Raw genomic sequence first — 26,564 nt, forward strand, 5'->3', positions numbered from 1 at the left:
TCAACACTGCTCATTTCTCACTGCTGATTGTGTTGCTCTTTGTCCTCTACACAGACTACAGAGCTGTAATCTCACTGTTCAGTGCTGTGAGAGTTTGTCTTCCGTTCTACAATCCTCAAACTGTGTGCTGAGAGAGCTGGACCTGAGTATCAATGATCTGCAGGATTCAGGAGTGAAGCTTCTTTCTGATGGACTGAGGAGTCCAAACTGTAAACTGGAGACACTGAGGTAAAATAAAAACATTTCCATTAATTAAATGCTGCCACAAATGACTTTTACATTGTGAAATGCAGTAAAGTATGATGAGGTAATGAGCATATGCTGTGATGTATTTTATTTCTGTTTATTTATTGTGAATATTTCATATTTCAGGTGTGAAGTCAAATATGAGAAACCCTGTTTATATCAGATATAATATCGCTCTTTAGTGTAATTTCTGCTGAAATGATCATTGATTGGTGTTCTTTGGTGTTGTTGGGGCGTCTCTAAATGAGCTGTGTTTCTGCAGATGTTCAGCCCTTCACTGAGTCTCTTTATTTACTGATGTTAATGTTTGTAAAGTTATATTCAGTCAGTTTTATATTAATTTCAGCAATATTATTGACTAATATGAAGATGTTGATGTGATTCATTTGCAATACAGTTTGTAAAGTCATATTTTCTTTCTGTTAATATTATATGAGAGTCTTGCTTTGTTTAACAAATATGAGGATCTAAATGGATTTGCATTGTAAACATTAATAACAGTTAAAAGGTATTTTTTAATTTTTATTTTATACAATAATTTGTTATGATTGTTACTCTTTTAAATCATTCTGCATAAATCTACATTTTTTTTTTTTTTACAAAATTCTGCTCAGAAATAGCAAATAAATCTGTCTGGCCGACTCATTTTGGTCCAGAGATCTTCTCTTTATATAGGTTTATGTAATAATGAAATACAAATGTTTAATCTTCCTCAATGTGACCATCAAAGCAACTCTGAATAGTTAAAGGAGTCTTTTCCTTTTCCCTATGAGGAGAAATCACTCCTCACGGGGACATCAATAATTACATGCACACTCACACACAATAATGCAGTGTCTTTTACTGTCCTCTACACAGGCTACTGTTCTGTAATCTCACTGTTCAGTGCTGTAAGAGTTTGTCTTCAGCTCTACAATCCTCAAACTGTGTGCTGAGAGAGCTGGACCTGAGTAACAATGACCTGCAGGATTCAGGAGTGAAGCTTCTCTCTGATGGACTGAAGAGTCAACACTGTAAACTGGACACACTGAGGTCTGAATTCAAACAACTGATTGATTGATTGATTTTGATTTTACCTCAAACGAAAGACTGAAATCCCGCTGTTAATGTAATCTGTGTTCTTCTTTCTCAGATTGGTCATGTGTAAACTCACTGTTCAGTGCTGTGAGAGTTTGTCTTCAGCTCTACAATCCTCAAACTGTGTGCTGAGAGAGCTGGACCTGAGTAACAATGACCTGCAGGATTCAGGAGTGAAGAAGCTCTCTGATGGACTGAAGACTGTAAACTGTAAACTGGAGACACTGAGGTAAATGATTCTCCACTCTACAATAACTAGATAACAGGAATTCTGGTTTATCAGTAATTGTGTTTCACACTGCTCATACTATACCTGTAGTTAACCCTCAGGGGTCTGAGGTGATTTTGGGGCCCCTGAGATGTTTTGACATGCCCTGACATCTGTGCTGATTTCAGCTACTTATTACACAGAACTGGCCAACATGTGTTTTATTAGTATTCAGCACAAACTGAGCTACAATAATATGTGAGAAATATGGATGTACATGCTTGTGCTTTTTTAAAATATATATTATGTGTGGTTAGTAGGTTTTAAAGAAAAAAATGTCACTGAAATAAGATTCATAAATGTAACACTACCCTTGTGTGGCTCCTATTATATATGTTAACTAGTGTATTTTTATAACGGAGACCAACGCTAACTATTAGAATTCTTTTTAGACCAGAATTTAAAGGTAAGATTCGACTCACTGGAGCAAAAGAACAATACTTATAGTGATAATAGTGTAATCTAATTTTAAGATTAATAAATGAATCATATAATTCACAACAAATAAATTAATGCAAAATATGTTGTATTGTTTTGCTTAATGCACTTTTGAGATTTTAAAAGAAGAAAACATATAAAACCAATATAAAACAGTATAATACAATAGAGAATGTGAATAATAAATTCAACAACAAACTGCTATTAAAATAAATGCAAAGTTCAGTTTCAAAGTTCCAAACAGTCCCTAAATTGTAATTTAAGATTGCAAAAGCAGAGTCTTTGGTAAAAGTAAAGATGAACTTTCAATATAAAGTCTTTGTTTGAAGTCAAAGTGTCCAGTTAAATGTCTCCTTTCAAAAATTTGGACGAAGAAAAAAAAACAGTCCAAGGAAAAAAATATTTAAATTGTTCCCATGAAAAATATCCTTGTAGAAAACACGAGGAGAGAAAAAAAACAACTCTCTTAACAAATTAGTTTGGTCCTACCAGATCAGCAGATTTCACTCTCTTTTACTTAGTTCAGGCACGTATCAGTAGGATGGCTCGCCAGTCCAGACCAGAATATGAATATTCAGCCAGGACGATCTCAGGATGATCGTTCTCAACCAAGAACAACACCGGCAGTAGTGAGGAGGACAAAAAAACACACACAAAAAAAAACCCGGCCTTGTAACAACAAAGCCAGAATAAACATTAGTGTCAAGTATCTAAATAAACCAGTTAAAATTAAATAAATTGTCTGTTACAATCAATTGTACATTGATAAAACATAACAGCTAATCACACTGCTAATGCACAGTGTTAGCAAGGCTAGCACCGCATGGCGTGCATGTCTCTTTAAGAAATTAGTACTTTCAATACAAAATATTTTACAGAGATGTAAACACAATTATAAACACTAGAAATATTATGTAGGATTCTTTTAAAAGCAATTTTAAGAGTAATTTTGAAAACATTTACAAGGTTTTTTTCTACTGTTTCACTTTACAACCCAACATATTCACAATAAAATATTAATAAATTTCTCATAAAGGCATTGGTACTCACCAAAGACAGTAATTAGTGAAGGATAAAGTTGAATCAAGTCTATTTTGTCAGTTTTCTATTGATGTACTATCTCTCAACTGGTTGTTAGATCACTAGCTCTCGACTGCTCGTTAGCTCTCCAGCTCTCATGTGCTCGTTAGCTCTCGTGTGCTCGTTAACTCTCCAGCTCTCTTGTGCTCATTAACTCTCCAGCTCTCTTGTGCTCGTTAGCTCTCTAGTTCTCACTGCTTGTTAACTTAATATCTCTCTAGTAGGGATGGCTGACGTGAAACTGACGTTTCGACACAGTGTCGAGATCCCGAAGCGCAAGTGTTTCGAAACACTGCACCGAAGCATGATCCGAAACACCCAGGTCACGTGACTAAAGTGTTTCGAAACACTTGGTCACGTGACAAAAGCGATTCAAAGCATCGATCATTTCAGAGGTGTTTCAAGACCCGGAGAATCTGCATTTCACTGGCATGATCTTCAATAAGTCTCAGTCTTGTATGGCCTAGTGGACCGTGCGTGTGCACTGTGGTACTGTATTTCAAATTTATTTTGGGTTTGAATCTCGACTATTACAAATACTCCAAAATCATGATTTTATGTATTTTAATCATGTTTCTGTTTTATGGTGTAGCCTAGATAGGATACAGCTGCGGATACACCATCAATTTAGCATCATTTTTGTAACACTGTAAAACAATAATTCATATTTTTACAGTACTGTGATGGGTTTAGGTTTTGGATAGACGTTAATAAAATACAATGGGAAATTTAATTTATATTATAAATAATTATTGTTAACTTCTGGCCACAACTGTATCTGATCTAGTAACAACCCTGTTATATGAACAAAATACAAATTTATTTACAAATGTTTATTCGTATGTCAGAGCAATGTTGAAACAAAACGATACAATAACAAAGCATTACCAACTGGTAGTAAAGCAATTCAACACACTTGTGACAGTCTGGATTCGAACCCATTATTCCCGCATGATAGTCACGTACTTTAACCACTCAACTAAACCATCTGATGATTCAAGGCTACAAAGTCGGGTTTGATACATCAATTTGCTCAACTGTTCTTTGCTAAAGCTGTTTCAGTGAAATACAGATAAAATGACCACTAGGTGTCACCGTAGAGTGGTGTTTCGAAACGTTTCGAAGCTTCGACACATTTGCTTCGATAGTTTCAGTGTTTCACGAAGCCTCGCTTTGCCCACCACTACTCTCTAGTTCTCGGTTGTTTGTTAGCACTATATCTCTAGTTCTCTCGGTTGCTTGTCAACTTGCTACCTCTCTAGCTCTCGTTTGTTTTTTGGCACTATCTGCTTGTGCTTTTCCTCGCATGTGCGGGGGCGGAGCTAACTGCTCACTTCTCCAATCAAGTTTAGGTACGAAAATATTTGTTAATACCTTTAATTACACAGCAATCTTTCTGCTTTTTATTCACTTATTATTAAAGTATTAATAATAAAATAATATAAATAAATAATAATAATAATACTTTCTAAAATTATTATTAGTGACCTAGATTTATGATCTGGGTTACATAAACCAGACTGAATGTGCCTGAACAAGACTTTAAAGTAAGCAGTCTTGTAGACTAGAATATTTACTGCACAATTATGTGAAATTATCCTGTTCTCTCATTCAGAGAAAACTTTACAATGATCTACATTTTGTTAAGTTTGTTTTGGGTGATCTCAGCTGTATGTGTGAGTGACAATGCTCATGAATAATTCACACCTGACAGACAACAGACACTCCCCCACTCACCCATCAGGGCAGTGTACAGCAATGTCCATCTGCAGAAGCTAGCCCAAACTCAATGCTTGTTGTGTTACTGCTGTGTGACCATGTAAACACTCTGGGTGAACAATATACAGTGCTCAGCATATATAAGTACAGCCCTCACTAATCTCTCTTTTACATTCATATTTTAATAGAAAGCTCTACAGTATTATATTTGTGCATATACAATAGATTAGCCAAATCTGGAGCTCATCTAACAAAATACTTAAGAAACGGTCTAAAAATAGCACACTCAAATCTATGTGTTATAGAAAAATATTAAATACAAAATTAAAAAAGAGGAAAAATCAAGAGAAGTAAAACAATGAAAGAGTTCAGCTGAAATAAAAAATTTTTTTAAAAGTTAGCTGGAACTTTTGGATTTTGCAATATTCTTTTTTGCAGTATTAAGCTTGAATTTAATTGTGTTATCTTTCAATTTCTGAATCTGTTTGGTGAATAAAATATGATTGTCATAAATAAATCTGTTTAATAAATGTGTTCTGTTTAAATGCAGCAGAATACACTGCCTATATTGACTGAGAAATGGAGGAAAGTCTTGATTTTCAGAATGGGCTGTCCTCCATTATGCTGAGTGCTGTATGTGACTTATACAGCCGCACATATAATATACATTTGAAATGGTGTAAAATGTGTTCGCCAAACTCTCTTGTGCATTAATCCAGCATTTAATAATCATTTCTGAATGAGTCTGAGACACTGAAGTAGAGGAATGACAAACGCTTTAAACAAGAATAAATCAGATTTAAACATGAAAAACAATTACTGTAAATCTAAATCATATTTGAAGACCTTTAATATAGATTTCACTAATAGTTGTAGTCTTTGTTCACAGTTTGAAAACTTTAACAGGTTATGTCTGTCTGTGGGTGTCAACATTCAACATTTCTGTGTGAAAGTGAAGCGCAGCAAGAACACAAATAAACATTATACCAGTGTTAATCCTGTTTCAGAGCAGAACAGTGGATCTGGAGGTGTGAAAGCAGCAGAGTTAAACGCTAAAGTCAAGCTGTTTTGTGTCCTGCTGAAGGTTTGAGCTGCTCTCATATTTGTGCAGTTTCAGTCTCTTATAAAACAAATAAAAGTCTCATGATAAAGTGTCTGAAATAATCCTGATTACTCGCTCATCTAAAACAACGGATGGCCAATCATGAGCTGCGGCCTCAACACATTACACACATATTAGTCTGAGCACTGGCTAGACAGTATCTATAGGCTGTATCATATTTGCTTGTCCACAGTTTTAGTAGTTAATAAATGCGTCTTGATGATGCTGTGATGTAGGGCTGGACGAGAGTGTGAAGCTGCATTGAGTTTGTGCTGGCCATCCTCCAAGATAAGCAGCTCAGCATCTGTCTGTTGCTCTGTTCCGCCTGGGTGTTTTGGTCATTCAGAGGAGTTCACCAGTGTTTCTTTCTTCTCCAATTATTCCTCCTCAGAGATTGTGTGTGAGTGTGTGTGTGTGTGTGTGTGTGTGTGTGTGTGTGTGTGTGTGTGTGTGTGTGTGTGTGTGTGTGTGTGTGTGTGTGTGTGTGTGTGCAGGCCGCCAGTGGCATGTGGGCATGTCTCATGAGACGAGATTATCAGATATCAAGATATCTTTGAAGGCAATTATTAATCAGAGATGGGAAGTAACGAAGAACAAATACTTGGTGACTGTACTTAAGTAGATGTTTCTGGTATCAGTACTTTACTCCACTACTTTTTTTTTTTATCACGCGCGATATGTAGGCTAGTTTTTGAAGATTACTATGAGAAAGGCATGGATGACTTCACAAATGAGACAGAGGTAGACAGTGAATTAAACATGACTGATGCTGCCCTGTTTACATGGTAATAACGCCCATTTTGCTCAATCAGATCACAGATACACGAGAGAGACGTTCCAGTTCAAATAGACAATTTAAATACTTAAGGTTGAAATCTTTTGTCCACTTCAGATTATACTTCACTTGATTTCTAAGGTCTTTCGGTCTAATACAACAAACAAAGTGCTATTTTGTAAAAGATTTTTACATTTAGTTCTAAAACAATCAAAACTTTTATGAAAACTATATGCACTGAGATTAATTTTCTTTATTTAGAGTTCATATTTCCCTAATACAGAATTTACACTCTTTAACTGTTTTTTTTATAAAAAAATTTGACCAGGATTTTAACATGCATGCCTATAGTGTTGTCTTCAATTATTTTTAAGAGAATAAAAAAAAAATCAAAAGAAAATATATTTCTTATATAATCAACAAAAAAATACTTAAATATAAAATTCAACAAATTAATTATATTTTGGACAGAATTTGATGTAAAATGTAAGACATGATTTATAAAGATATAAAGACCTACAGAATTATTTTTAGAGCTATCAACATGATTGGCAGCTGACGTTTTAGATCTAACATCCGCAAAACTACATGATGAACGCTGTGAGTTTGCGTCAGGACGATGATACATTGGTCAGCTTCTTCAGCAATGTTGGAGCCATATTGCAGGGTGTGATGCTGCTTGGCTACTTTCATAAAATAGGATGTGAGGTCTAGTTATCTATCTATCCTCACTCACTATCCTTCAGCTTACGCAACAGCCTAATGAACCACCTAGTAGTCCAGCTAATGTTTTACGCAGCAGATGCCCTTCTAGCCACAACCCAGTAATAGGAAACACCCATACACTCTTGCATTCACACATGCACTAATACACTAGGGCCAATTTAGTTTATCTATTCACCTATACCACATGTTTTGGACTGTGGGGGACACCGGTTATTTACCTACAAGGTGAAACTAAAACATGTAGTAGTAATGGGCACTTTTTACTTAAGTACTTTTTTGAGGTTAAGTCTTTACTTTTACTTGAGTACAAAAGCGTAGTCAGTACTTCAACTTTTACCAGAGTCATTTTAAACATAAGTGTCTGTACCTCTACTTGAGTAAAGGATGTTTGTACTTTTACCATTTCTGTTTTTAATAAATATTGTCTGACATTACCCAGCGCCACACCTCATTACACATTTCAGACCACTGTAACATTTCATTCACTAACTCATTCATTCAGAAGGATATCGTATTAATATGATACATCATTTGTGTGAGTGTGTTTGCTGATGTGAGGGCTCGATCAATAAGGAGAGCTGATCAGGATGTGTGTGTTCATCACTGATGTTGACATGAGCAGAAACAGCAGTCAGCATCTTCACAACACAAAGAGATGTGTGATCGTCCAACTGTGTGATGTGGACTATTGCTGTGTTTGTAGATTGTCTGGCTGTATGGTGACAAAGGAAGGCTGTGGTTTTCTGTCTTCAGCTCTGATTTCAAACCCCTCACACCTGAGAGAGCTGGATCTGAGCTACAATCATCCAGGAGATTCAGGAGTCAAGCTGCTCTCTGAACAACTGGAGGATCCAAACTACACACTGGACAAACTCAAGTATGTGGAGCAGCACTGGCCTTGTGCTTTTACACTGAATGGCTTTAAAAAGACACTAGAAAGCTCTTTTGTGATCAGCTTCAGTTTTCTGTGAGGGTTATGAGGTGAGGACAGTAGGCTTGGGCGGTATTACGGTATTATGGTATAAAGCGGGATCTAAAAATAGCTACGGTGTCAGTTTCAATACCGTTATACCGTCATAAAATATTAAATATCCTTTATTTAATGCCTACAAAAACGTATGTGTGGTTGTCATCACGGGACAGTGTGGAGGAGAGAGGGAGAGGAAGAGGGAGAGGGAGGAAGAGAGGGGGAAGGGGAGGGGGAGAGGTGACGTGACGAGTCGCGCTTCAAAGTGTTCTGCAGTTTGGGAGTTTCGACTGAACAGAAGGGAGACGTGGTTAATATGAACGAGAGGTCTGCATTAGAGCTAAAGATCTTTGCCCGAACCCGGCGAGACCCGAAAAAATCCAAATCCCTGCATTAAAATCCATACCTGCAAAGGTGAAACAAATGATGATGAAGTAGTAAAAAAAGCTAATTTTGACGGCGGTCAAGCCAGTCACTAGCTCAGAAAGAACGCATTCCAGCCAGGTATTTCGCGGTCGCTCATACACTGCGTATTACGGTAGAGGCCTAAACCGCAAGCTGACAGGTAAAAAGAAGAGGCCATTCACTAAAGTAAAACTGCTGTCATGGAAAATAAAATGCATGTTCCTGACTGGTAGAAGATGAAAAAACAATCCTACCCAAAACTTCAGCCGAATCAGAACTCTGCATCTCGACCTGTAGCCGCAGGAAAGGGTGTTCAGCTGCTGGACGCACCATGAGTGAGAGACTGCGCTAAAGCCAGTGGATTTAATAATGTTCCTCCACAAACACACGTAGCCTAATCTTGGTGAGAAAAAAGGGTTTTTAAATTATAAATAAATATTAATTAAACCGTATAATCATAATGTAGACAGAGTATACAGACTAATGGTGGCATTATTCTTTTATTATTCAGCTTCACCGCCGCCTTAATGCCAGATTGTGAAGAGAAGTGGAGAAACATCTTGCACAGCCTTTATCTTAATTTCGTTATTGCCAAAATACCCGTCACCATTTAGAGTTTATTTTAATTTGATTTGTTAAGCAAGATTTCTTTTCATTGGTGTGTAAGCTAATTTAAAGGCTAAGTGCATGTACCTAGACCTATAGAGTGCTGAGATGTTACGATGTTACAGCTGTAGGACTTATTTTATTTCTTTGTTCCAACTTTCAAGTGGCCTATAGTCTACGCTTGTTACGAATAAATGATGTTAAAACATATAAAGGACTCATTCTTGAAAAAAATGCAATAGAGCTGTGTGCATGAGCACATTTTAATGCCGGGCTGTGAACGGGTTCGCGCTGTATAAAGCTGCCAATCAAAATGTACCTGTCGGACTCGGGACCTATCGGGTATAATTTTTATTGCCCGACTACAGCTCTGCATTCCCGCTGCTGTTCCGCGGGAGCCGGCCAGATTTCTTATGGTGTGGGAGTAAATTTCTGAATAAATCGCGGGAGAGATGTGTGTGTGTGTGTGCATGTGTAAAAGAGAGAGAGAGAGAGAGAGAGAGGTGCTGTGCGTCGCTTTGCGCTCTCTCTCTCTCTCTCTCTCTCTCTCTCTCTCTCTCTCTGACTGCGAGCCTAAGGTCGCAAAGAATGTATTCAGTTTCTGAATGGTTTAGGCTTAAGCCAACAGTTTGGTGATGCTGTCTGAGCCTTACGTCATAATTTTTTTTATTACGCCGGTAATACCGTATACCGGGGTAAAATATGGAGGCGGTTTGACGGTATCAAAATTTGGATACCGCCCAAGCCTAGAGGACAGACAGAAGATACAGCTTGTAGAGTATTACAGTCATGTCTATAAAGAGCAAATCGAGTGTGAAATGAATCTCCTCTGTAAATGTTGGAGTGTATTGGCTCAGTTACAGTGACATTAAGCGGGACACACTGTACAGTTTCAGCATTTATGCTGAGCAGAGAAACTTCTTCCTCCATTTCTGCTGAAGAATCCTACAATATCAGGTCAGGAATAGGGTTGGGGATTGAAGATGGATTCAGATTCTGGAATCAGACACTTGGATTAATGTTCAGACTCTTGTTCTAAAATCAACATCTGGATTCCTACGGAACCCCGGAAGGGACGTAGTGGGGGAGAAAAAAATTGTCTGGGTGAAAAAAAAAAAATGGGTGAAAGAAAAAAATGGGTGGGAGGAAAATATATATTTCTAAGTTTTTGTGTTCCCTCGCAAAGTTTTGCGTTCCCTCGCAAAGATGTTTTGCGTTCCCTCGCAAATATGTTTTGCGTTATCTCGCAAAGATGTTTTGCGTTCCCTAGCAAAGATATTTTGCGTTCCCTCGCAAAGATGTTTTGCGTTCTCTCGCAAAACTGTTTCTCCACAAACACTTCCTGTTCACTTCACTCACGTAAACCCTCCCGTTTTTGCTGAAATTCTCCCATATTTTACTATTCTATCCCACTTTCTTTACATTACTGTGCGCTGATTGTCGCCTTTCACTTTGCAACCTTTGAACCAGTGAATGCATGTACCCAGACAGCACACATACGTTGGGCCGACGTCGGCCGAAGGTCAACACGTCGGCCCCTCTAATTCTAACATCGGTATATGGTCGGCCAAACATACGCATGATCGTTCGGTCGTGTGTTCTATTGTTCCAGCTCAACAAACGTCGGCTCTGCATCGGTTAACGACCAGGGGCCGACGAAGCACTTATATAAGCACTTTATCTCTCATGCCCATGAAAGAATCCGGCAACATATTTGTTTACAAGTAAGTTTTTGCGTGCATAATTAATTAGACAAACGCGCCATGCATCATGTCTACTGCGTCGGTCGGTCCAGCTTTGAATATAGTCTACATTAATGCAGTAAAACTGACCAAAATGCCTACAATACTTGATTTCAATTCATTAAAATATAAAAGCTTTATTGTTATGCTTTAATAAAGAAAACGTTGTTTTTTCTGGTTTTTGCTGTTTGCTTTTTTCATCGTGGCTTTTTCTATTAAATTTTTCCCAGTGTAAAAATCAAGTATGTTCTGCATTTCGGCTGTTTAATTAAAATAAACCCCTTTTTACAGAGTGACATCTTTGTTTTATATATACTTGCATTTATATTTATTGGTTATTTTGACAGTGAATCTGTTGCACAAATAAAGTGTTTGTTTTGTAACAGTTAGTAGGCAATAAAGCTCGTCTTAAAGATAATAGCGTATATAAAACTGCTAAATACATTTTAAATTCAAGATATAAAATACAAGGTTATTATTTAAATTGTCTATGGAGTTGTCATGTTTATAAATGTAATACTGCATGACTTTGATGTGCGCGCGCGCGTCTCATTCCAACACTGGAGCGGAGAGGATGTTGCTATGGGAAACGAAGCTACAACACGACACGACACCACACCTGAAAGACACAACACGACTTCTCTCAAGCTGCCGTTTTGACTATTTTCAGGTAAGTTTAGTCCCTAAAACAAAGCAAATACTACATAAAACTGTTCCTCACACTTTTATTATTGGCAATTGATGAATATTCAGTTGAATAATATGTTATATAAGCGTGGTAAGTCTTCGTAAAAGTCCGTTAGCATATTAGCACTGGTAACGTTAGCGTCGGGGTAATATTACGTTAACTTACTTAATGTTAGCTATTGTTAAACTTGTTTGTTAAAGTTTTGGCTTTTATTTATTCTTTATGTGTAGATGAGAGGTTTTGTCAATGTTTTATTGAATGCACTCCATATGTAGTGTAAAATACGCATTGTACTGTAAAGGACCGTGAATCAAAAGTTCAATCGTGTTTTGATATTTCATGGTATCTTAAACAAATGTTAAGTAAAAAAAGTGTTCTGTGGTTTCAGGAGTGAGAGAATAACCCCCTGCTACAGAAAATATAACACAAGATTCCTAAATTTCTGCAGGGAGCTGATCACAGAGATGCAGGAAAGACAGGTAACTTTAAGCAGAGGATTAATTCATATGAATTTCCATTGCACATCATTATGCACACGCTACATGTCTATATATTATGCATCTGTTACTTGTCTTTATTGCAGTTATTTTAAGAAAGTTTTGATATTGAAACGTGGTATTAAATTTCACATCACATGATTCTTCAGAACTTAATAAATATGCAGATTTGCTGCTAATGAAGTAATATTTGTGATTTTCATTTTGTTTAATTTTTTTATGATTAATTGATTTATTAAATCTTAGAAAAAAGTTTACACTAAATTATTTGTCATCACATCTGTTTTTAGCATTGATAGCAATCAGAAATTTTTCTTGAGCAGCAAATCAGCACCATTTGATAATCACCATTATATTAGTTCAACCTCAAGCACTAAATCAACATCTTAAAAAAAGATTTCTGAAAGATCAACTGACACTGAAGACTTGAGTAATGATGCTGAAAATTCAGCTTTACATCATAGCTATGAATTACATGTATATTTACACCGTTCACCCATCCCTTACACCCTAACTCATCCTCAAACAAGTCAATTTAAGCCCTAAATGAATACATTTTGATTTGTACAGGCATGATATGCAACTTGTATTCAGTCGTTTTGTTTTTTCTTTCTTTGCTTTTGTTTTCCACATCAACTGAAAAGGAGGTCTAAGTTTAACCTAAGTGCCGTGTTGCTGATGAACATCTTTATATGTAAGTATATTTTTGACTGACTGCCAGACACTTGTCAAACAGTGATGAGCAAACGAATGGCCGTTCTTTAAAAAAGATCAGGGAGATGCAAGTCTGGAGATTAATATACATTTTAATTCAAAATTGATTTATCTGGAAATATTTCATAATTTGTTGAGATATGTGCCCTTTATGCATTTAGATGTCCATCCATGTTTAAAATACTTTTAAATTTAACAACGGCTGCAAGTTATAAAAACAAACAAACACAAAAATGTTAAAGTAAATTGAGAAAACATTTTCATCAGTTTGACAACATACACAATCTCACAAATAGCATAGAAAAAGTGTATTGATTTACCTGTTAAAAAAAAATTAAGCAAAAAATTAATTAAAACGTAGATCAGCTCCTGACAGACATGTTAACAAATCAGTTTAACTCTTATTAAATTCATTCATTCATTCATTCATTTTCTTTTCTGCTTAGTCCCTTTTTTAATCTGGGGTAACCACAGCGGAATGAACTGTCAACTTATCCAGCATATGTTTTACGCAGTGGATGCCCTTCCAGCTGCAAGCCATCACTGGGAAACAACCATATACGCTTATTCTCACTTATACACTACAGACAATTTAGTCTACCCAATTCACCTGTACACCATGTCTTTGGACTTGTAGGCAAAACCGGAGCACCCAGAGAAAACCCACGCAAACGCAGGGAGAATTTGCAAACTCCACACAGAAATGCCAGCTGATCCAGCCGAGCCTCGAGTCAGCATCCTTGCTGTAAGGCGACAGCACTACCTATTGTGCCACCACGTCACGCTCTTATTAAATTATATTTATATAATGTTGTGTTTCAGTACATGCTATTTTGGGAAGACAAAATATATTCATACGCTCTCAGAAAATTCAATAAGAGAATTAACTGCACAATTACTTGAAATGTGTGGATGGGATTCAATTATTTGTTAACCCAAAGTGAGTTTCTCTTTTTTTGCAGTGTTGGATGCCTGATTGCAGTTCAACTCCAAACTCAGTTGGACCAGCTGATCAGTGTCTTCAGTATTACCACAAGCTTCTGGGCAGATATGTGGACAGCTATGAGCCAAACTTGGGACGTTTGGCTTTTAGGTAATTCCAGTGACAAAGTATTCAGTAAATTGCTTATAATAAAAGATGCTCACTGCTTACCCCCTTATAGTTAAGTTGTTTGCAGTTTCATTGTTGTAAAAATACCATACTTTTTCCTTTTTTTATCAGCAGGTGGAGAGACCGTCTGGGCAGCAGAAACAAGACAACTAATCATAGTTAGGTTGAGATTAGTATTATTAACTTGACTAGTTTGGTTGCAGACTTGTTCAATAATTAACAATTTGTATAAGTTACAAGATCAATGGTCCTGCTATCAATGTTTTTGTAACTTAAATTCAGTACAGTTTAGATACAATCAAATGTCCAAACCATCTCTGAGTGAATGACATCAAGGAAACAGGATCAAAAGATCATTCATTATAGACCGTTTCATAGGTAACAGCACATCCTTTGTGAAAATAAGATATATTTTTGTGCCATCATCACAAGACAAAATACATTTCAACTGATTTCAGTTGGTTATATTTTTCAGGTCCTCCTGATCATTCTGTTCTCCTGGTTGTGAGGATGTGCAGAGGCTGTATTTGTCAGTGTTAAAAGACTTGTGCAGCTGTATGCAGACATACAAGCAGCCGACAAAGAGTTCTGGAGCAGGACAGACAGGTAGTTCACAGTGGCTAGGCTAGAAGTTTATACTTGGGTGGCCAGAAAGTGGCCTCCGCTATTTTGGGGGGTCCATACAAATACACCAGTGTAAGCTATACTATTGCACTGAAAAAATTAAATGAAAGAATTAATTAATCGGTTGAACACAAAATATTTTAAAGAAAGCTTAAGTATCAAGGTGGCAATATACAGTATCTGTTACATTGTAGTACATGAGCTGGAAAATACAGACTCGTAAATGTTTAGTTGTTAAGATTAGTTGAATACTAAATCCTATACTTGAGACCGGCTGCATATACAGCTTTAACTGAACTGAATTTAACTAGAACTACACCAGCATTCCAAGTGCTCTAGACTAGCTTTTTGCACTGGTGCATCTAAAATGTTTGATGGCATTGCATTTAACACTGCAATTTTATATGTTATTTTTTTTTAAATCACAATCCATATAGGCAATATTGACTTGTAAATGATAAACTAAAATCGGGTCAACAACCATTATGGCGATTGTGTGTAGAATTTTGAGGAAATTAATGAATTTAATCCATTTTGAAATAAGACTGAACCATTAAAAATGTGGAAAAAGTGAAGCGCTATCAATACTTTCCGGATGCATTGTATATGGTTTTTAGCGCGTTATCAAAGGCTTAAAAAAATAGTCCAACTTTATCTACAGCAGCAAAAGACCCTCCACATCAAAAGCTACTGGTCAGCTCACGATTAAGCAAAAATCTGAAAAACAAATAGCTTATTATGCCTTCACAAGAAATCAGTGTTTTTGAGTCTAATGAAGATAGTACTATTTTATTAAATTATTATTTAGCCTGGCATGTTTACTGTTACAAAATATTTTAAATGTTTCTTAAAACAAAACATATTGTGTTCAATGGGGAAAAAGTAGCTGTTTTTTACACAGAGATAAAAAAAAAAACACATTTCAGAGCAGTAATCACAATACTGTGAACCTATGGTATTTTTATCCAAGATTATACCCTCAGAATCTTATACCTGCCCATTCCTAGCCAGTTACAGTCAGAGTTTTTTTAATTAATTTTTTTTTTTCATTTGGCCTATATTCTGTTTTTCTATGTTCTTGGAAATGCTGCTGTGCATGAAAATGTGACGATATATCCAGGTTCTATAGTTAATTCTGAAATAAATCTTAAAATGAAACAATATTTAAAAATGCAATATTTAATGTGTCAGACACTAAATAAACATGTCAATTCATTTATATTAATCTGATTCCTTAACAGGACAGCACGGTGGCGCAGAGGGTAGCACGTTTGCCTCACAGCAAGAAGGTCGCTGCTTCGAGCCTCGGCTGGGTCAGTTGGCGTTTCTGTGTGAAGTTTGCATGCTCTCCCCGTGTTGGCGTGGGTTTCCTCCGGGTGCTCCTGTTTTCCCAAGTCCAAAGACATAGGTGAATTGGGTATGCTAAAATTGACCATAGTGTATAAGTGTGTGTGAATGAGTGTGTATTGGTTGCAGCTGGAAAGGCATCCGCTGCGTAAAACATATGCTGGATAAGTTGGCCTTTCATTCCGCTGTGACGACCCCAGATTATTAAAGGGACTACGCCCAAAAGAAAATGAATGAATGAATCCTTAACAGTTAATATTGGTATAATGAGCAGCAGTTGTCATTTATGTAAATTAACCATTTGAGCGTGCTTAGTTTGGGGTATGTTGTGCCATTAAATTGTCAACAGGTTTTATTTTTTTCCTACATTTTAAATCTGCTTTAGCTTTCTTCTTTCCTATAAACCTGGAAATATAAAATATATATATTTTTGGTTTTTAACTAATTGCTTATTTTATTCCTAGATTGGTGTACGCTGATGGTCTGCTGAGAATTCTGCTGAGTTGAAGGGATCCTCCTGTCAGACAACCTCTCCAAAGTACAATAGGACTAGTAAGTAACATCTTAAACATACACTACTGTTTCATAGCTTTTAGGTTGGTATGGTAAATTCTCTTCTAATAGTGTCAGCTTTATTTAATTAATATAGTCAAGCAGTAATACTGTAAATTTAATACAATGTATATAATTAATAGTGTCACATGATGAAAAAATAGTATTCCAATGTACTGATTCTCTCCTCAAGCTGTTTTTTTTTAAATATAAAACATTTTAAATAAACATATTTTTAATATTCTTGATGTATGAAAAGTTTATTTTTAAGAGCATAGTATTTATTTGGAAAAAAAAAGTTTGCTCTTTGATGATTGCTAACAATCAGACATGTTTCTTTAGAACAGAAAGAATTTGTGCAAAAAAGTATTCTCACTGAGCGTTGTCCAACTGTGGTCCAACACGTCATTTAAGTTTTCAAATAAGCCTAAAAGACTTGATTAGCTGCATCAGGTGCATTTAATTAGAGAGTTGAATATATAATTTCTTTATATATCCTCCTCTATAGCCTACATATAATAGAAGTTGTTTGCTGAAAAACCTTTTTGTAGCAGAAATAAAGCTATGATTAGACCCACCCGGATTTTTCGCAGAACTCCCCAGATGTTTAGCCCATCATTAATTCTGTTTATTTACTTGAGTAAACGTGTGTAAATCTATATTTATTCAGTTTTTAAATTAATTTCAGTAATATTATTGACTAATGTGAAAATGTTCATCTGATTTATGTACAATGAGGTTTGTACAGTAATATTTTCTGTCTTACTAGATATGTTATATGAAAAACTTGCTTTATTTACCAAATAACGTGAATCTAATTGGATTTGCATTTTAAACATTAAATAAAACTTAAAAATATATTATTTTTTTATTTTATATATTAAGGTTTTAGTTATGATACTCCCAAAATAATTCCGCAGACTTCCACCAAAATTTTCAGCAGAAATAGCAAAAAACATCTGCAGATTCCTCCTGGCCCTAGTCATGATATATTAAATGTGGTGTACAGTGTGACATTTTAGTTGACAAAACTTAGTTTAATTTGCATGTAATGTGGTATCTGAAGATTAGACATATATTTAGATACACATTTATACTAACACAATGATACTAAAAACCAAAAAAAAAAAAAAAAACATTCATTATAATTTCACAAGGAATTTAACTTTCAAATGGCTTTTCTGAAAATTAGTGCTCAGACACACTCTTTAAGTTTAAATTAAATTACACACTTTAGCTAGGCACTTGCATAACACATACTCCAGTTATATGTCTGTCATGAAACAAATAGTATATATTTGTGGTAATATGAACTGCTGCAATGCTAATCTTTCTCCTTTTGGTTTCTTGCTTTATTTAAGGGTTCCCACTACAAGGATTAGATTTGGCTACTGCAGTCCCGGTTTGGGCCAGCCTCACTTGTGAAGACTAAAGATGAAGACAACATACATGAACAATTTAGAGGATGGCGACACACTTTTTATTCCACCTATATATCACCTTTTATGTGTAAGCAACATTCCACAAGATAAAACAAAACTAAATGACAGGTTATTTCTTTTAATTTTGTCTGTTTTCTTGGAACATTGTACACAATTTACAACCAGTTTTATTTATATATATATATATATATATATATATATATATATATATATATATATATATATATATATGTCAGAGCAAGAAAATGTTATGTTTTCTTCTGGAGAAAGTCTTATTTCTTTTATTTCGGCTAGAAAAAAAAAACAGTTTTGAATTTTTTTAAAAAACATTTTAAGGTAATTATTATTAGCCCCTTTAAGCAATTTTTTTCTACTGTCTACAGAACAAACCATCGATATACAATAACTTGCCTACTTACCCTAACCTGCCTAGTTAAGCTAATTAACCTAGTTAAGCCTTTAAATGTCACTTTAAGCTGTATAGAAGTGTCTTGAAAATATCTAGTCAAATATTATTTACTCAGTTATTAGAAATTAGTTATTAGTTATTAAAACTATTGTGATTAGAAATGTGGTAAAAAATATATCCTATAAACAGAAATTAAGGGATTATATATATATATATATATATATATATATATATATATATATATATATATATATATATATATATATATATATATATATATGACAAAAACTGTTTTGTGTCGTGCATTAGAGTTTGCTTAAAAAAACTGATTATCTCTGAGAAAGTATTGTTATTTTATATTATTGATGTGTTATTAGTTCAGAGGAGATTGCAAATTGTTGAATGCCATTTATAAAAAAATTGTAAAAAATAAATTGACTACAGTCTTTAATAAGATTTTATCAGACAATTATTTTAATTTGTATGATTTTATTTACTACTGTAAATATTGTTTGCTTGGTATTTATTTTGTGTTTGTGTACTCTTTTATTATTGTAACTCCTTGAAGAAAGTCTTTTGGATACTGAACACATGACTGGTATTATCATGACTGGTATTAAAATTATAGTCTTGGAAACATGCATTTTCTTTAACACTATTTAAGAAATTATAAGCATTATAACATGTGCTTACACAAGTTATTTGTGTTTTTACTATAGTAAACTATAGTCTCCCTTAGTGTACATGTTTTGAAGTACTTGTAAATATTCCTATGGTCTTAATGTAAATGCTGCAATGGACTTTGTATTTAAAATCTTTATTGCACAGTAGTTCAGCCATGGTTATAGTACAACTTGTTGGTTTTGTTTTAAACGTGGTAAAACATGGTTATGTGTGATAAAAGTATGTTAATCTGTCTGTATGTTTGTGAAAATATTAATAAATCTTCAACTGTTATTGAGAGTGGTGTGTCGTGTTTATTATAAATAAGCAGCTGCTGCAGCTAGTGGTCCATAAGTATGAGCAAAACGCCTGAGAACAGCGCCTCCGCGGAGCGGCCGGTATTTCCGGTTGCGTCGTCCTAACATCGGCCGGACAGCGTTTCCGATCATTTGCCGACGTCGCGGCGACATTTTGCCAATTAGCAAACGCTCCCTGAGCGACATCGCGCCGATGGAATTTTGAAAATCGGCACGACGTCGGCCCAACGTATGTGTGCTGTCTGGGTATAAGCGCTGACTGACAGACGCGCTCCATACAATAAACTGATCCCAGCTCAGCGTCTGTACGCGCCATTTAAAGGGACATTTCTGTTATCAAACAAGTGCGCAACAAATGAATCTCATGTTTTGTTTAGTTTGATAACAGAGGTGTCTCTGTAAGAATGCACAGATCTATAATGAAAGCATTCCATTACTTTAGAAACTGTTTGTGCTCATTTAAGAGAAAATAAGCTGTTTAAAATAAAACATGCAGGACGGAGGTGTTTCATATTATTCAGTGTATTTGTCTGTTTAAACATACACCCGCTCCTCTGTAAATGGCGTGTACAGACGCTGATCTGGGATCAGTTTATTGTACGAAGAGCGTCTGTCAGTCAGCGCTTATACATGCATTCACTGGTTCATAGGTAGCATACGCACAGTAACGTAAAGAAAGGGATAAAATGGTAAAATACGGGAGAATTTCGGCAAAAACGGGAGGGTTTACGTGAGTGCAGTGAACAGGAAGTGTTTGTGGAGAAACAGTTTTGCGAGAGAACGCAAAACATCTTCCCAGCAAACACATAACCTTCCCCTAACGTTCCCATATGGTTCCCATTTGGTTATTTTGTTGGGAACCAAATAAGAACGTTCTGGGAACGTTCTCTGTAGGTTATTTTTTTGGTAACCAAAATATAACCTTCCCAGAACGTTCTCTGCAGGCTATTTTCGATGGTTATTTTATAACCTACAGAGAACCTTCCCAGAATGTTCCCTCTAGGTTTTATTTAGGTTTTTTTTTTACATAACCTTGAGAGAACCTTCCCAGAACGTTCCCTGTAGGTTAAGTTTGGGATTTATTTTATAACCAAAAGAGAACCTTTTTAGAACGTTCCCTGTAGGTTATTTGTTGGTTTTATTTTTGTAACATAGGGAGAACCTTCCCAGAACGTTCCCTGTAGGTTAATTTTGGGATTTATTTTATAACCAAAAGATAACTTTCTCAGAACGTTCCCTATAGGTTATTTGTTGGTTTTATTTTCATAACATATAGAGAACCTTCTCAGAACGTTCTGTGTAGGTTATTTTCATGTTTTATTTTATAACTGAGAGAACCTTCGCAGAATGTTTCCTGTACGTTATTTCTGTGTTTTGTTTTCATAACCTAGAGAGAGCCTTCCCAGTTCGTTTTTATAATAGTACAAACACCCATGTGTGTTTTTAAATAATTATTATTTATTTATTTTTTTTGTTTCTGGACTTTGGATCTGTGATATAATTTGATGATTTATTATTTTATTAAAAAATATTTAGCAATGTAATTTAGATTTAATAATTTATATGCGTCGTCGACGCGTCGTCTGTATCACGTGATTAATTCAAACCAATGACAGGCAGCTGGAGCTCCGCACGGAAGACCTGTCACTCACACGGCAACTCCAGCTTTATGACATCGTCGGCCAGCTGCGCTAATTAAGGTAGGTTTCTCAGTTGTCTTTTGATTTCGGTGTTTTTTTAGGACTTTTTCAAAATCTTTCTGAATTTGTTCATAAACCTAAATTATTATACCGAATGTAAAGGTTAATGAGATCATTAATCGCATTGTACGGTACTTGCTATTTAAAAGCAAACGGTTAATTTATAACGGTCAACTCGTTACGTTAGCCACTTCAGAGTCCGTTTTCTGAGGCTAACGTTATATTATCTTCTACAACCACACAAATCTATTAACTTAAACCATTTTGCAGACATAATGGTGTTAGTTTGATTTATTGTTGAACTGCTCTTCATCCAAACCTTCGAGGTGGCCATATGAGCTGGTATATTGTAGAATGGCAACGTGAGTACAATAATGTTATCTGTAACGTTATCATAAAAAATGCACTGATATTTAACCAAACTTCGCTTAGATGATTTCTAATGTACAGATTATATATTATATCTTGTAAACCCAACCAAGTAATGTCATAATTATATTCAAGTTCATTTAAATCATGAAAATATATGTTAAAATCTTGTTTTTAATTGATTTGAAAAGTCTTTCTGAATGCATTACTCTTCTTATCATCTTGTGCGTTTTCAGATATCATTGCACGTTCTCATTTTTAGGGGTATACCACAAATAGTATCTTTCTTTTTTCTCTTTTCAGTACTGAACTCCATCCAGCCCCAGTTAAGCAGAGCTGAATCAGCTGATCAAGATCTCCAGTGTTACAACAATCTGCCAGGTACAGTAGTGTGTTACAGCAAATCCCTGCAAGATAGCAAAGCATGAGCTTTCAAGTTTAAGAAACCCTTCGATATTGATTAGCCAGTAATCACTGTTGGATTATTAAATCTTTTTTAAAACAGTATTTTTTTCTTCATTTCCATTGCTCTTGGTAAGCCAGTTGAAGCACATTTGCGAATTTTTCATTGTCAATTTTAGTCAGTCATAATAATTTGTTTTGGGTCAATTTTTCATTTGCACAATCAGTGCACAGCCCTGGAATCGGATTGACCTCCTCCAGACCAAAACATATGGGTTATGTACAACATTTAAATCATATTCATTAATCTTTTCTTCTTTTTTTTTCACTTGCAGATAAACAAAGATCCATCCAGGCACAGGTTGCTGCATTTTTTTGATGTACATACAGGTACTTTTTTTAACTGATGTTCATAAACATATTTAATATAAGAATAACTTGTATTTAAATCTAATTAAAGGATTAGTTCATAAAGAAATGTAGGTTACGCCATTAATTTCTCATCTTTGTTTCATTCCAAACATTTGTTCATCTTTAGAACACAAATTATGATATTTTAGATTAAATCTAAGAGCTCTCTCATCCTCCATAGACAGCAAGGTTCCAGTTTCAAAATTCAGAAAAGGAACCCAAACAAATCCTCAGACCATATGCCTTCACTGGTTCAATCAAAATATTATGAAGCTATGAGAATATGTTTATGCACACATAAAACAAGAATAATAACTTTATTAAACAGTTTCTTCTCCTTTACTTGATAATATTCAGTTCGAACCACTGAAGGCACACGTTCTGTTTTAAGAGTTATAAGTTATTTTGTTTGATAAGCCCCAGATTTGGCTTCAGTACTGACTAATCTAATGTGTAGGCACAAATATAATGATAGATTTGTGATCGATTGAATGTGATTTGTTGATTGTGCACTTAAGAACTTAAGTGCACTTTTACACCCTCTTTATCATTTAATTTAAGTATGTGATTGTTTGACTCTTTAATGCAAACAAGTAGACCGTTCTTCCAGCTGCTGTCAAAATGAATAATTGTTGTTTTTTACTGACATTTGTTTTACAGATGAACTACCTGGCGAAGCAATCCTTGGAGCTTCTGTGCACAAAACATGAAGACAGTTCCATCAGAATGACATCTTTGGTGCCTACAGCCTAAAATGGAAAAACTAGCAAGAAATCTGAGTTGAGAAGCATTCAACTAAGTTGCTAGTTTAAAGGTGGTGATCACTGTGATTCATCGGTTAGAATGCATGAGTCTGGTTTAGTGAACTTTGGTTGCTTTATTCCACATTGGTGAATAAAAATGTGATTTGTTTATAACACACACAAATCCACCAAACAACGATAGTTAGCAACACACAACTTCACTGCCAGATGCTTCACTCAGACTGTTTTGTTCTCTCATGTGCACATCTTTAAACGGCATATGTGATTAGCAATCCGTTAGTGACCTCTACTGGACAGATTTGTGTAATGCTTTGTAACACTGAGCTTTCTAACATCTTTATATTTGTAACATCTTCTATATATATTTTTTTATTATTGCCTAATAATAATTGTCATAAATTAAACCAAAGCCAAAAGTTTTCTAACTACTTGGAACAGTTGACTGAGGAAGCGATTTTTTTGTGGGTTTTAAGGTAAGACCCACAAAATTATAAACATTGTAAACGGACAATGCAGATAAATTTCCAATATTAGATTTAATAAACATTTCATGACATCAAGTGGTGACTTGTTTTCCACAATTGTTCTTATGTTTTTAGAAGGTTTCTCCAACTCTTTTATACATTAACATCTATATTATTACATTTAAAATATTTGCCAATCAATTTTGTTGCTTAAAATGTCTTATTCATATGTATTTTTTCTGCAAATGCAAATTATTTGAATAATTGACCAATCATGGGATCTATTATTAGTGTGATTCACTAGATTTGCAACATTTGTTGTTTAAAATGTTTTATTTATAAATGTATTGTTCTGCAAATGCATATTTTTAAATGTAATTTACTAGTGATGGATCATACTTATATGAATATTTATCACTTGAAACATGCATGCATTTATTTTGTTTAAAATATTTATCTGCAAATGCTGATTATTTTAATAATTTACCAGATATGGATCATATTGTAATTTATTAAATTTTAAACATTTAAAAATCAATTTTGTTGTTAAAAATATGTATTTTTTATATAAATACAAAGTTTTCCAGGTGCTAATTATTTTAATAATTTACCAGTTATGAGTCATACAACATTTGCAAATACATTTAGTATTTTTGTTGTTTAAAATGTCATAGTTCTGCAAATTATTCTAAGAATTGTCCAGTTGTGCATCATATTCTTCATGTAATTTAAAGATTTGCAATTCAGTCTTGTATTTAGTTGTTTAAAATTTTTCTATTTCATGTAGATGTAAACTATTTATATAATGTATCATTTATGGTTCATACTATTTGCGTTTTCTGAAGAATAAACAATGGAAAAAGTTATTTCTTTGGTCTGATTATTTGTGTTTAAGCATGTTAATGCAGACATTTGGAGACTGTTTAGCGAACTTTCTGGGGACGTTGTGCTAACGTCCCGGGAACGTTCTGCAAACCGGCAGGGAAAATCTAGGGAACATTCTGCAAACCCTCAGGGGACGTCGCGGGAACGTTCCGCGAACCTGCAGGGAACATTCTGCAAACCCGCAGGGGACGTCCCGGGAACGTTCAGAGAACCAGCAGGGAACGTTGTGTTGACGTCAAGAAAACTTTCCTGGCTAACCAACAGGGAACGTTAGGGTGTTTGTTGTGGGAACGTTCCCAGGACGTTCTGAAAACCTTCCGAGAACGTTCTGGGAACGTTATGTGTTTGCTGGGTTTGCGAGGGAACGCAAAACTTTGCGAGAGAACGCAAAAAACTTAGAAATATATATTTTCCTCCCACCCATTTTTTTTCTTTCACCCATTATTTTTTTTTCACCCACCCATTTTTTTCTCCCCCACTACGTCCCTTCCAGGGTTCCGTAGGATTCCTCTTCTCTGTGCACACATGTGTATTTTTCACTTGCTAATCTGTCAGGAACTTGGGCGCTGGCGAGCAGCTTTAATAATCTGAACATAGTTTAGAGATGGTCTGCAACATGTGCTCAAAGGCTGCATGTGCTGAAGAATGATGGCAAAGCTAAGTGTGATCACTGTAATAAATGAATGTTGCAGCAGGGTGTCTCCATCAACATGAGCAGTATCTGCGCTCGCTTCACCAACAGCAGAGGAAAAGAAAGCACTGTGTTACATTCATTGTGCATCCCGGCTCAACCAACAAGTGTTGTGTGTTTTAGCTCAAGAGTTTGGAGCGTGTAGCTGAGCAGCTCAGTGCTAGCTTTAGCTTATTAGCTGAGGGGGAAACTAAACAGCTCATTCTCTCCATCTGTGTGTGTTTACAGTCTGGATCATGGAGGACACACGAGGATTACAGCAGGACCACGCAAATGTAGGACTACACGCACACATATACACACACACACACACACACACACACACGCACACAAACTCTCTAGCTCACACACACACACACGCATGCACTAACACATGCACGCACACACACACACAAACACACACTCTTTCACACACACATGCACGCATGTACGCATGCACACACACAGACACACACACTCTCACACACAAACGCACATGCACTTGCACACACTCACACACAGGCAAACACACACAAACAAACAAACAAACAAACAGACACACATGCGCACACACACACTCTCCCTGCTGAAAAAAACAGCATAGACCAGCATTGCTGGTCACCAGCAAGACCAGCATATGTGTTGTTTTGGTGCTGGTATGCTTGAGACCAGCATGGGATGCTGGTGCTGGTATGCTGATAACCAGCATGGGATGCTGGTGCTGTGATGCTGGTGATCAACATGGGATGCTGGTGCTGTGATGCTGGTCACCAGCATCCCATGCTGGTCACCAGCACCAAAACACAACATATGCTGGTCTTGCTGGGATTTGGGTGCTATGCTGGTGACCAGCATCCCAGCACCAGCATTTCATGCTGGTCACCAGCATAGCACCCAAATATGAGATGCTGCTGGGATGCTGGCGCTGGTATGCTAGTGACCAGCAATCCCATGCTGGTCACCAGCATCCCATGCTGGTCACCAGCACCAAAACACAACATATGCTGATCTTGCTGGGATTGGGTGCCATGCTGGTGACCAGCATGGAATGCTGGTGCTGGGATGCTGGTCACCAGCATGAGATGCAGCTGGGATGCTGGCGCTGATAGTGACCAGCAATCCCATGATAGCAAATTACATCGGGCCCAGATATGGCCCACATCCCCCACTTTCTTCTGGCCCACATACAGCGCGGAATGACGGCGATGACTCAACCTGATTGTGGCTGTCATAAGGATCCAAAAGTCAGCCACAACTGAACCAGATCTGGGCCATATCTCAGAAAAAGCTTGGTCCATATCTGGGCCAGCTGCGGCCCATGCAAATTCTCAGATCTGGCCCACATGCAGCCCATGCAGTTTCTCAGATCTGCCCCAGATGCGGC

General features: G+C 36.0%; 1 protein-coding gene across 16 annotated transcripts in view; it reads left to right on the forward strand.

Annotated features, from left to right (window-relative positions):
- si:dkey-72l17.5 overlaps window positions 1-26,564 on the forward strand; it is a 52,391-nt gene that overhangs the window by 12,066 nt on the left and 13,761 nt on the right. For 3 of the 16 annotated variants that reach the window (XM_087245742.2, XM_087245743.1, NM_001423543.1), the window contains exons 5-9: window positions 55-228; window positions 1,105-1,278; window positions 1,379-1,552; window positions 8,135-8,308; window positions 25,430-25,476. In XM_087245742.2, the coding sequence (XP_087101868.1) occupies window positions 55-228; window positions 1,105-1,278; window positions 1,379-1,552; window positions 8,135-8,308; window positions 25,430-25,476 (743 nt within the window). Of the gene's footprint in view, window positions 1-54; window positions 229-1,104; window positions 1,279-1,378; window positions 1,553-8,134; window positions 11,822-12,227; window positions 12,319-12,980; window positions 13,031-13,496; window positions 13,796-14,012; window positions 14,144-14,272; window positions 14,320-14,448; window positions 14,540-14,619; window positions 14,768-16,026; window positions 16,203-16,596; window positions 16,685-18,045; window positions 19,493-21,131; window positions 21,216-21,887; window positions 21,966-22,321; window positions 22,377-23,057; window positions 24,492-25,429; window positions 25,477-26,564 lie in introns of those variants that run through there. The other 13 variants (XR_015942001.1, XR_015942004.1, XR_015942007.1 and 10 more) reach the window with 13 other exon arrangements.

This window comes from Danio rerio, chromosome 4 (genome assembly GCF_052040795.2).
Source record: "Danio rerio strain M-AB ecotype USA chromosome 4, GRCz13ab, whole genome shotgun sequence".
Taxonomy (NCBI): Eukaryota; Metazoa; Chordata; class Actinopteri; order Cypriniformes; family Danionidae; genus Danio; species Danio rerio.